Below are 13,123 nucleotides of genomic sequence, written 5' to 3' on the forward strand. Positions count from 1 at the left end.
TTCCGGATCACATGTAATGTTGGACATTTCCATCCAATGAAGTGAGGACGTAGATATCATGTGTTCCTGTCATATTCCTCTATATTAAGAAGAATGTCTTGTGCTACATGTGTCTGTTTTGGAAATATAGCCGGATATTTCAAAGGAAATATTCCATCTAATAGAACAGGAGAAGGCTTATCACATGATTTATCCTCACGCATGCTCATATTCGTGTGAGTTGGAGGAGCCTCCATTTTTATTCAGGGCATCCCGGGATGGTCCGTGGGAACACATTTCGTTTATCATGGAGATTCTTTTTTGCATGTATTGTGATCCTGATGGTCTGTATATTTTTTGTAGTCTTTCTCAGTTTGTTTTATATTTATTGTGTATATATGTGTTGCTGTGTTTTTTGTTTAAACTTCAATATTGTCTATATCTGGTAATATGAGATCACACATACGTATATATTCTATATTATGTGAATGGAGATATAGCTTTTTTCTACAATCGTGTGGTCTATATATTTATTTTTTGGTTTTAAATATGTTTGGTTGTTTTTGTGTTTTTTAACTATTTATATATTTTGAGTCCTCTCTGTATTATTGTGCAGTTAGTAAATCACCTGTTAGCATATACCAGGTTGATTGATTTGAGGTGTGGTTGAGCACTATATCAGAGGGGACTCAAGTCGTAAGTGATCAGACTTTGACAAAGGATTACATATCCGAAACGCGTCAGTCTGACGCCCACATTCCTGTTTTTCATGCTGCTGTGATTTTGTAAACTTTTTAACAATAAAGAAGAAGTATTTTTGCATCTTTCCACGTAACCTGGCTGGAATCAATTTCTTGTTGGATGTACTATCGTTTGGCTCCGGACCGAGGGAGCATATTTTTTCCGAGCCGGTCTATAGATCCACGGATCTCAGAGTGAGAAGCGATATATGGGAGAGTGATTTTCACTATAAGTTGGCTGAGTATATTTTCCTTTCCCTTCCTTCCCTTTTTTCTATATACATTTGTACAGTATACAGAGTATACAGGTCACCTGTATATTCCTATATGTATCTTCTTTCAAGCTTATTAACCATCTGTACCCCTAGGACGCAGCCATCACCGGAGGAGACCTTCACCCACTGCCGCGCCCAGCACCATTTTGACATCCATCAGATCATTTCCCAGCATGGTACGCTGCCTATCACAAAATTATCAATGTCCTGCAGGGGCGGAGGGAATTTCTGAACGTGTTCTAGAAATTCCTGAATATTCAAATAAGCCCTATGTTTTCTTTATTTTGTCTGTTACTAAGAAAGTTGGGTGACAACTAATATATTCTCTAATATACTTGACACGGGGGTTGTCAGTGAAGTTTCCTGTAATTTATATAACAGCAGCTCTACAGAGTTGTCATTCAGGGCACTAGAAAAGGCGTGTGACAAATAATATATTCTCTAATACAATGGATATAGCGGTTGTCACCCAACTTTCCTATAAGTTATAGATCTCAATATGGATTTAGGTGGCAGCAGTTCTATAGGGATGTATTTCAGAGCAGTGGGAAAGCTGGGTGACAACATCTGTGGGGTTGCTATATTGACTGTATTTGATTTTTGTAAGATCTCTGCTTGTTGTTAGTAAATCCACCAGTATATCTTGTGTATTGTGTTTCCTGTGTGCACAGGATCGTTGCAGTGCAAGTGTTCTGTGTAGTACCTTTTGTGCAATGGTATCCATCCCAGTCCTCCATCATATACGTACAACCTGAAGCTAGGCAAAGTAATGTATACAGAGCCTGTGAAGAGCTAAAGTAATAGAAAGGTGTGACAGCTGAGGGTTTGTTACACTTGTATCCTGTCTAGATGATCTTTTATGAGCTAAACACACAAGAAGCACTAACATCCCCTGTCCTGATACTTTGCTACAATGTATCAGTGCAGGCGACTTGTATCATTCTGGAATCCAGGCACACAGAGGATACAGTTATAGGTGACTTTGTGAATACAATGACCGCAAGCAGAGATCCTGAAATGGCAAAGCATTCTTAGGTGAAATACTTTAGAAAGTTTAGTGTTGCAGCAGCCACAATAGTGATAGTTTGGGGTATTAGGGGTACGCATTGGGGCACCCTCTCTACTAGCTTCAACAATACATATGGACAGATTATCCCTCATTAACCCTCTGATTTCTGTTATTTTGTATGTATGACATCATTGCCTCTTGTGTTCTTTTAGGTCTCGACTTCTATGGATACATAAAACTCATCAACTACATCAGATCTACAGTAAGTGCCCACTTACCTTTTGCTTCTAGAAGACTAAATGTTGGGTTTGGCCTCTGGGGTTTTAGGAGGTGCTGTGTACGGGGTTCAGCATAAAGCAGGACATACACATTAGGTGAACAGCACTTCCTCCCAATCCCCCTTCCCCTGTAACTCTGGGCTCAGCTGAGCAGGCATATCTTATTAGTGTTATGAGTTTGTATATGTAAATATATGTATTGGTATGAATGTTTCTTTTTGGGTATAGATCTGAATATAAATTTATGGCTATTTATAGCCTGACTTGCATGTACTACAGGTATAAGAGTAACCCTTACATCACTGCCCTCCTCCATGATGATTTCTTTCTTGTGTTGTGCAGAGCTGCTCTGCGGAGAGTCTCAGTAATGTCACCGACCCCAAACCCTGGGACAAGGAAGAATTCTTCAAGCCAGTGATCCCAGATGACGGCTTACTGCAGTATGGTAAGCTTCCTGTATAGCTGGCGAGGTGCACAGGAGGCCTTGTGACAGATCTTGGGTCATTCTAATTATTTGACATCTGATAATGCAAAATTTCTAATATTGTTTTATGGATGTAAATGCTGCATCTTATAGAGAACCTGTCTGTTGTAGTAAATACCCCCATGATATAACAATTCTGGAGCGTCTTCCCTTATAACTGTGTTGTTCCATTCCTCTGCTAATCCTCTTAGATAATATCAATTGACAACTGGGTGGTACCATTCCCTCTGTCAGAAGGGTGTGTCGCTAGTTTGCCTGACACTGGCAGAATTGGTTATATAGTGTCATTGTGCAGATTCACACCCTCAACTGGGCTGTCAAATTCTTCATACATTTCTAGGAGGGATAACAGAGGAACAATGTAATTCAGGATTCTAAGAGAAGATGCTGCGGAATGGTTATTGTATGTGAAAGTATTCAGTGAAACAGATCTGTCGTGAGACCCATCAGGTCTATGTAAATACAATAGAATCTCTTTCTAATACACTTTTACATCACCATTTTAAAGGGGTCGTCTGGGAATTTGAGTGGGGGGCCAACAAGTGGACCCCAAATGGATTATCTGTATGGGGCCGTTTCTGATGTATGTTCTATGCGTAACACTGGTTCAGAAGCAGCTGGCGTGAACTCAGTCGGAATTGGCCTCATACAGCTGGTCTGTGTGGGGACTGTCAGTCAGCCTCCCTCCCCCACCAATCAGATACATAAAATGCTGGACAACCCCTTTAAGGTCTGTGCTTGCGTTCCGTGACAAGTAAAAACCTGTTCTAACCACATTTTGTGACCAGAGGATTTTTCACAAAGTTTTGGTGCGGGCAACCTTTTGTGATCTTAAAGCTACGTTCACATCTGTGCTGGGGTGTCCGTTTTCTGGTCTAAAATGCTGGAGACCTACGGAGCCTGATAGAACGCTTTGAGTACAATGGAATCTGTTGGGTATCCGTTACTTTGTAGCTGGCGAAGCAGTCGTGCTTGTAGGACTATTTTGTCCGGTATCTGAGTATGTAAGTGTGATGGCAGGTGACCCCAATATTCCAATCCAAGACGTCCAGAAATACAGTTCACCGAGGGACAACGATCCCTGTTATCTTCTATCGCTGTCAGATGTGGGGTTAGAAAACATTACTTAATAGATATGCAGTAAAATCTCCTATTGCTCAAACATGTATCATATGCCACATTTCATCCCAAATCAAAGGACTGCAATAACAAAGGGGGGGATACAACAAAAACAGGCGTATAGTGGACCCTGCTCATGTCCAGGAAGCTGAGCTATGAGGTCTTGTTTGATAGAGTTGCTTTATCTGTCCCTTTGTGACCTGTGATATAGAGGAAGGATAATGGTCACTGAAGATGCTTAGCTTCACTCCTTCGCCCTGCAAGTCATTCTTTTTCTCTATTAGTCCAAGGTAAGAAAATCCCTGATGACCGCACATTTGCTCCAGGTAGTACACCTCCTCATATCTGTTTCCTCTACCCTTAGAGTCTGACAGCTAACCCCCCAGACGGGTCTCTCCTGCTGCAGGGGGCGCATTACATTAGTAACCATTGAATGTCATCTCTGAAGTCATACATGTTTGTATTACCTTCTCAGATTTTGAAGATATGGATCATGGTGGCGAGAAGTCCTCCGACTCAAACAGGAACGCAGAACCATTACTCAATGATCGGCTGAAGCAGGCGGAAATCCGGGCACAGGAAGCAGAGGCGACCCTGGCTAATGCACTTCAGGAGCTTCATAGAATGAGGTTTGTGATTGTATTGGGGCATGAGCCCTGGATTAGTATAGTAAAAGGATTTTCGGGAACTTACACCCTTAAGATAGGTCTTCAGTATGTGATTAGTGGGGGACTGACAATCAGGATTTCCATCCTTTAGATATTTAAAGAAGTCATGGCACCATGCCAATGACATCATGTTTGTTGGTCTCATGATGCAGCAGCTCAGTCCCATTCAAGTGAATGGGGCTGAGCTGCAAAGTCTAGCACAGCCACTATGATATGTATTCAGTGAAGAGGCTGCAGCGCTCACCTGAATGTTGCAGCCTCTTCAATCAGCTGATCGACGAAGGTACCAGGTGTCGAATCTCCACAGACCACGTATGGTTGACCACAAAAGCCCTTTAAAGCACCGTGGCACCTTCTAGACATCCCAGTTCACCCAGGTCTACCTGATGACAGGCTCCTGTTAAAGGGAACACCGTCATTACATTTTTTTTGCCCTGTGAAATGAACAAAGGTGTGTAAAGACATTCCAGACTGGTGATCTCCAACTGAAGACCATCAGGGCATGCTGGGAGTTGTAGTTTCACATCCTGAAGAATAAGTGATAAGTTTCTGATCAGTGGTGGGTCACCCAATCAAGATGACAAGTGTCTCGTTCCCCTTTTTGACTGATAGGCTCCATCATGCCAATAGAATAAAATACTTTTAACTACCCCACATGGGACCCCCATCCTTGTGACCGTTAGGGGTCCTAGTGGTTGGACCTTCTGCAGACACTTTTTACTTATCCTATGGTATTTCTGCAGGCTTAAAGGTTTTATCTCATCACAAACAAGCCCCTTTACTATAAGAGCTGTGCATGTAATACAAGGCGTCCTTGTAATAGTGTCAGTCTGTTAGAGCGAGAACCACTTTATATTACAAGCTCGCCACACTAAACAGGGGATCTCTTCCCTTATAGGGCTTATAGACAGGGATTGCTCTGATGGGTCAACCCTCAGAAATCCTTAAAACCCGTTGCAGAATTTTGAGGTTTGAGGCTATAGTGAATTTGCATTATATAGGATGGGTAAAGCTGTGTAGACATGCCTGCGGTGATGGTTATGTAGGCTTTGCAACAGAGGAATCCAGATTCTACTGCTCGCCAGCAGGTGCACCCTAGACTGCATGCTCCCCAGCTCCTCCTCTCTCCTCTGAGTGACAGCTATGGTATCCAGTCAGTAGGCCACTGGAGCTGTCTGACTACATGCCAGCCCTGACAGCCTCTGGGGCACCCATAGGCCATTAAAAAGTGGATTTCTCAATTGTGCAACCTGCAAATTCTGGGGATTTTTGCAGCCCTATCCTATGTGCAGCACTGATAGCAGTTTTAATGGATCATATTGGTCTCCAATATTACGACCCCTTTTGTTTATTTCATTTTAAGGCATGCACTATGCAATACAACTGTAGAAGTTCCAGGTGCAGGACCACGCTCACTTTAAAGGGGTTGTCAGAGACCTCAGGTAATGGGTATTGATGATCTGTCTACACAATAGGCCATCAGTATTAGATCATGGTAGGCTGACATGTGGACCACACACCGCTTCAGCTGATTCAGCTGCCGGATGTCATATACAGGGTATACGGCTGGAGCAGCTCTGTTTCTGTTGATAGGAGCGGGGCTGCAGTTCTCCAGCAACTCTTTCTACGGTGTCCAGAGCCAAATGCTGTACGCAGTATACAGAGCCATATGTAGTAGGTGATGTGGGGAAACTGCAGCTCTGCTCCCATTCACTTCAATGGGAGTAAAGCTCCTTCAGGCCGTATAGCTTGTATATGGTTTCTAGCAGGTGAATAAACTGATCCGCACTGGGTGCAGGTTTCGGATCCCCCCCACTAATGACCTATTAACAGGATAGGTCACTAGTATTATCAGATTACTGGGGGATCAACATCTGGTTATTTGACTGCTTGGACTGTATACAAGGTATATGCCCAGGAGCTTCTCTGCTCCTAGTCAAGTGAATGGAAGAAGAGCTGCAGTTCTCCCGGTGCCTTCTCTAGAGTGTTTGAGGCCATAGATGTTCACTGTAGCAGTTGTGAGGGGAACTACAGCTCTGCTCCCATTCACTTCATTAGGAGCAGGGCTGCACCTTATAGACTGCTTCCAGCAGCCAATAACACTGATCTGTGCAGGGTCCTGGTGTCAGACCCCCACCGATCTGATACTAATGACCTTTCCTGTGGATAGGTTATCAGTTTCCTTACCCTTAGGTCTTGGATTTAATGTAATCCAGCGTTCTTGCAGGTACAGTTCCCCCTCTGGCCACTAGAGGGTGTCAGTGTTTGGTGACTGTACACACATGGCCTCATCCCATCTGCAGGCGCTGCTCTCCTCATCTCTTCATTTCCACGGTTCACTAATCCTGTCTCTGGGGTATGTTTGAAATTGATTACAGACAACTTGCGCAGGATTTTGTGATGAACGCAGATGTCAGATGTGGTTCATCTTCCGCTGGGGCCATCGCAGACCTGGATGAGAATGAGGATGGCGCGTACTTCGGCTCCTACGGGCACTTCGGGATACATGAGGAGATGTTAAAGGTTAGCACAGAACACAGGTGCTGGGACTCTTATTCCAAGAGGGTTAATCATACAACATGATGGCGCCGATCACGCCCTGTGACGAGAATATTAATGGCACGCCGAACGCTTAGCAGCAACAATCCTGACAATGCTGCCATTTTATAAGAGAACTTGATAACTTCCCTATAAACCTGTTTATTGATTTCTTCAATTTCTGTCAAAAAAATCCAAAAATCACCTGTAATATCTGTTTATGGGAAAGCTGGGTGGCATTGAATATGGCAGATACAGGTCCCACATTGCACAGATTCTCATCCTTCAGTGAAGTGGAAAGTTGTATGTGTCAATGCATAACCAGACAGATATTTCTAGTAGTTTCTATAGTCATATCTGGTTCTGGGAAAGTTGGGTGACAATCAATATGGCTGGGATAGCTTGCTGATCACCGCCGCCATAGGAGTAGTATTGAGAATATTTCACACAGCTTTAGACATATCTGATTCTGAGAAAGCTGGGTCACAAACAATATGGCTGCATTATGATAAGAATGAAGGAAACCTCATTGGAAAGTTGAGCAGAAGTCTTAAGAAAGCTGGGTGGTGACAATTACTGTAATGGAAATTTTTGATTCCCAGCTTTAGCCATATCTGATTCTGGAAAAGTTGGGTGGCAAACAATATCCTGTCCTGACTGCTCCCATTGGGGATGTCACTCAACTACTGGGTGGTCTGGTTTTCATCCAACTTTCCCTGAAACAGATAAGATTGAGAAAGAACTGTATTTGTTCTTTATAGATTTTTAGATACCACTTAGGAAAACTGTCTGACAACTGATGTGGGAGCTTTAACGGCAGCCATGTTTGTTGTCAACAACCCAATGAGTAACCACTGTTAAAGCACCCACGTGACATGTCATTCAGCTTTCCTAAGATGCAACCCTGATCTGATGCCTGTACCTCTATATAAACCCCTCTTATAAACTGGACTCACTGCAAGGGGTTAAAATGTCACCTTTTGGGTTGATTGCCCTTTAAATTCCTATCGCCACTAGGGGGCATTGTATTTATTGAGTCTCCTTCGTAACTTGTACATGTGGCGCTTGTTATCTGCGCAGGAACAATGTGGAACACGACCGCGGGAATAAGATTATTTTTCCTGTGTCGCAGCGCTGCGCCTTCTGTAGTACAGCCCAGTGTTCTTTCTTTTCTGTCCTGGGGGGGCGATAAATTACCAAAATTTATGATCTATAGAAGACAATTCCCAGTAAATCAGGAAAAACCTTGAGCCTCGTCCTCTAGCTACAGAAATCCTTTCTGAGCCTCCCCAAACTACAGGGATATGCAGTCAGTGCCTCAGGCAGTTTATACAGAAATTCTAATTCTGATACATTTTAAACACAATAAAACATTCACATGATTACAATGTATCAGACCAGTGTACAATGTATCAGTGCAATATATAGTGTATCAGACCAGGTTACAATGTGTCAGACCAGTGTATGATGTACCGTACCAGTGTATAGTGTACTGAGACCAGTCTACAATGTACAGCGACTAGTGTACAATGTATCTGACTGGTGTACAATGTATCAGACCAGTTTATAATGTATCAGTGCAATATACAGTGTGTCAGACCAGTGTACAATATATCAGACCGGTATACAATGTGTCATACCAGTGTATAGTGTACCGAGACCAGTCTACAATGTACAATGTATCGGATCGGTGTACAATATATCGGACCGGTGTACAATGTATCAGTGCAATATACAGTGTGTCAGACCAGTGTACAATGTGTCAGACCAGTGTACGATGTATCGGACCGGTGTACAATGTACCGTACTAGTGTATAATGTACCGATACCGGTCTACAATGTACAGAGACTAGTGTACACTGTATTGGACTGGTGTACAATGTGTCAGACCAGTGTTATGTTGTTGTATATTCTGTTACATTGTAACAGTGGCCTGATGCTTTGTACATTGCTCTGCTGCACTATACACCACTCTGCTACGCTGTACACTGCTAATTTACGGCGTATTAGAGCATATACAATGTATCAGCCTAGTGTACAAGGTAAATGTGACGATCCATCCCGAGTCAATAGAAGATCCTTATCTGGCGGTCCCTGAGAGCTGAATTTATTCTCGGCTACATCTTCATCCATGATTGTTTTCTGTTTAGTGAAGGGGAAGAGGGCGCAGGAAGTTTTATATCCCCATAAAATAAGGAACGGCATTCTTGTAATGAATTTATAATACTTTTTTAAAAAAATATATATTTTTGTATTTGACTTTATTTTTTTTTCCCATTTACTTTTCGTTCACTTTTTATTTTTCTTCAGTTTTATATTCATTATAATCCCGTCCCAGGAACCTTTATACCATGTAACAAAATATGCACAGAACATTTCATAAAACAAATACATTTACATAGAACATCAAAGACAAAGAAAAAAAATGAATAAAAATTATAAAAAGAGAATATAAAAAATTCATACTTGCAATTTTGCAAAGTGTTTAGTTGGGGGTTTAGATCATAAAATTTTATTGAATTTAATACGTATCCCCTTATCTCTCCAGGGTCGTTTCCTGTGACCTTCAATGACCTTGACCCAGGAGAATATTCTTCATAATATAATAGGACTGTATTCATACGTGGCGTTTTTTTCCCTGTAAACATGGAAGTAAATTTTTTTCCTGCAAAACATGGCCAACCTGCGCATGCAGCATGTGACTACGGCCTGATAATATGCTTTTAACTTGTATTTTTCCAGATCACAGGTTTTAATTTCTTTACACCAGGTTAAATGCTTTTCCGTAAGTCCGACCGATTTGCTGACGCCACCAAAAATGACAAAGGTTTAGGCATCAATCGCAAAATCATTGTAGCGTAAAATATTTGGATTTCTTCACGAACTGCGCTGTGAGCTTCCGATAATCAATTAAAACCTGCGGTGAGCTCTCTGGTCCTGGACACGTGGCGAGATGGGTCGTGACTATTACATTTTATCATGCGGTTCCTCCAGAACCAGGAGACGACTGATGTCTCATTGGCTGACAGATGTCCGGCAGCGGATCTATAGCCAAGGTTCCTACCTATAAAAGAATCACCCAGCTTTCCCATAGACCTGAAAGGCAGATTATGACTGGTTCCTCAGTGATACATCCTCCTCCCCTCTACTACTACATAGTGAGGCTTAGAAACTGAATTGGATGACAACAAGAGCTGACAAATCTTTTCACCCAGCTTGTCCAGAAACAGATATCCAATCGAAACGGATACAAGGTCTTTATTTCATGCCTGTATTTTACAAGGGCATTTGTAAGTCAAAATGGAGGGGGGGGATGTTCATACAGCAGTGATCAAACATTATATAAGGGGCATTGCATAAGTATTCACGCCCCCTACTATTAATGGTTTTGATTTCTTTTTTTATGGGATTGGCAAACAGTCTAGGATTTTTCTGTTCATCGTCATCCTATTGAAGGACAATGCAAGGACCAAGCTGATGTGACTGATAACAGGGAGCGATAGTGTTAAAAAAAAAAAAATATATATATATATATATATATACTATATATACACTATATATCTATAGTGTATATATAGTATATATATTAGCGCGCGCACATGAGGACGAGTAAATTCAATGCCGCCTAGTAAGGTCGCCTAACACTTTAGTTGCTCAGTCTATCGTGTGACACTTTGCACCGAGGACCATTAAAAAACACAATAATGATTAAAACCACACAATAAAATAAATGTATTTACATAGATCATCAAAGACAAAGAAGGAAAAAAATGGCTTTCTTGGAAGACTAGATTTCAGGCATTTCCTTGTCATTTTAATTGATCACCTTTGCAGAGCTTCATGCTTGAGATAGCAAACCCAATTTGCATTATATTAGTTGTAATTACCGCTGGAGATCACTTAGTGAAGGAAAACCTAACAATGTCGCTGGCAGGAGCCTCGCTCTGACGTGAGAACATTATTTCCAATTAATAACATTAATTTAGGTTTTTGGTTGTTTTTTTTTTCTTGGTGCAAATAATAAAAATATATTCTTTTACTTAAAGTGAAGAAATTATTTCAATTTACTGTTTTTGCATCATTTTTTTTTTTTAACGGAAAATCATTCTTTAATATACATTTATATTTAACTGTTTTAAGTAATAACGGGAACAAATTGATTTGTATATATGGGAGTAGTTTAAAAAAAAATCTAAAATATAATATATAAAATATATATATAATGAAAATAAAAAAAATATTATTTAAAAATTATATAATTTAAATACTATGTTTGTGTTTATATAAAGTTTTAAACTATATGTTAAGAAAAAATGGATTACCGTATATATATATATATATATATAGTGTGTGTACATATATATATGTGTGTGTGTGTGTGTATATATATATATATATATATATATATATATATATATATATATATATATATATATTTTATATAATGAGAGAGAGAAATTATATATAGATGTATACATTTGTAACCCGTTTATGTTGAAATTTGTAAATTTCAATTCTAATTTATCGTGTTTCCTTTTTTAAATTTAAATTTTTTTATTTTTTTTTTAAGGATGCAGTGCGGACAGAAAGCTATAGGAACTTCATGTATCAGAATTCTGATCTCTTTAAGGACAAGGTGAGGAACGGCCCTGTGATCGACTCCTTTTGTAGAGGTAGAAGCTATAAGAGAGCAGGCGCGGGTCACATCCGAGTAGTACGGCGGTGACAGCCGGTGATTTAATATGCCAGAGCAGTATAACTCCGAGGATGTTCGTCAAGTGCTTGAGACTGCTGAGCGCAGATAATGGGGATTGGTTTTATTTTCCGCCCTTTATTTATGAACAGGGGGATGAGAGTGAGGTGTGTTTGGAGGGGAGCGCGTTACCGTGTCAGAGGCAGCAGCTTGTAACCGGCTGTTTTATTGTGTTATAGGCTTAATAATAAAGAGAATGAAATCCCAGCAGAAAACTTATTATAAAATTATATTATATCATTTTAAAAAAGAGGAAAAAAATTTTTTTAGATGCTACATTTAGAATATACTTCCAGTACAAGGGAGTTCTGGCCATATGAGCTTACACTCTAAACCGTGTACATGGAAAGCATTAACCTTCATTGCCTCCATTGTTGTATGGCCCCTTAGCGTGACCTCTCTTACTCTAAAGAGCTGATTTTTCTACACAACGGTGATCCATCTTTCCTGTAGACAGGGCTGTACCAAGAATCTGTAGGCCGTATAGAGGCGCACTCAGCTATGAACACGTTGATCAGAAAGCTCATGGAAAATGCAAACAAAAATGTCATAGCATATGGATAATACAGTGATGTCACAGTACAGAGATAATACACACAGTGATGTCACAGTACAGGGATAATACACAGTGATGTCACAGTACAGAGATAATACACACAGTGATGTCACAGTACAGGGATAATATACACAGTGATGTCACAGTACAGAGATAATACACACAGTGATATCACAGTACACGGATAATATACACAGTGATGTCACAGTACAGAGATAATACAGTGATGTCACAGTACAGGGATAATACACACAGTGATGTCACAGTACAGGGATAATACACACAGTGATGTCACAGTACAGAGATAATACACACAGTGATTTCACAGTACAGGGATAATATACACAGTGATGTCACAGTACAGGGATAATATACACAGTGATGTCACAGTACAGAGATAATATACACAGTGATGTCACAGTACAGGGATAATACAGAGATGTCACAGTACAGAGAGAATACACACAGTGATGTCACAGTACAGGGATAATACACACAGTGATGTCACAGTACAGAGATAATACACACAGTGATGTCACAGTACAGGGATAATATACACAGTGATGTCACAGTACAGGGATAATATACACAGTGATGTCACAGTACAGAGATAATATACACAGTGATGTCACAGTACAGGGATAATATACACAGTGATGTCACAGTACATGGATAATATACACAGTGATGTCACAGTACAGAGATAATACACACAGTGATGTCA

The 13,123-nt window shown here is 40.6% G+C and overlaps 1 protein-coding gene across 1 annotated transcript in view; it reads left to right on the top strand.

Moving 5' to 3' along the window:
- The window catches only part of PRMT3 (protein arginine methyltransferase 3), a 62,235-nt gene that overhangs the window by 6,247 nt on the left and 42,865 nt on the right, over window positions 1-13,123 (top strand). The window contains exons 3-8 of the mRNA XM_075281299.1: window positions 1,088-1,170; window positions 2,216-2,265; window positions 2,624-2,726; window positions 4,360-4,513; window positions 6,931-7,075; window positions 11,661-11,726. Coding sequence (XP_075137400.1) covers window positions 1,088-1,170; window positions 2,216-2,265; window positions 2,624-2,726; window positions 4,360-4,513; window positions 6,931-7,075; window positions 11,661-11,726 — 601 coding nt within the window. The remainder of the gene's footprint in view (window positions 1-1,087; window positions 1,171-2,215; window positions 2,266-2,623; window positions 2,727-4,359; window positions 4,514-6,930; window positions 7,076-11,660; window positions 11,727-13,123) is intronic.

This window comes from Leptodactylus fuscus, chromosome 7 (assembly GCF_031893055.1).
Source record: "Leptodactylus fuscus isolate aLepFus1 chromosome 7, aLepFus1.hap2, whole genome shotgun sequence".
In the NCBI taxonomy this organism is placed as follows: domain Eukaryota; kingdom Metazoa; phylum Chordata; class Amphibia; order Anura; family Leptodactylidae; genus Leptodactylus; species Leptodactylus fuscus.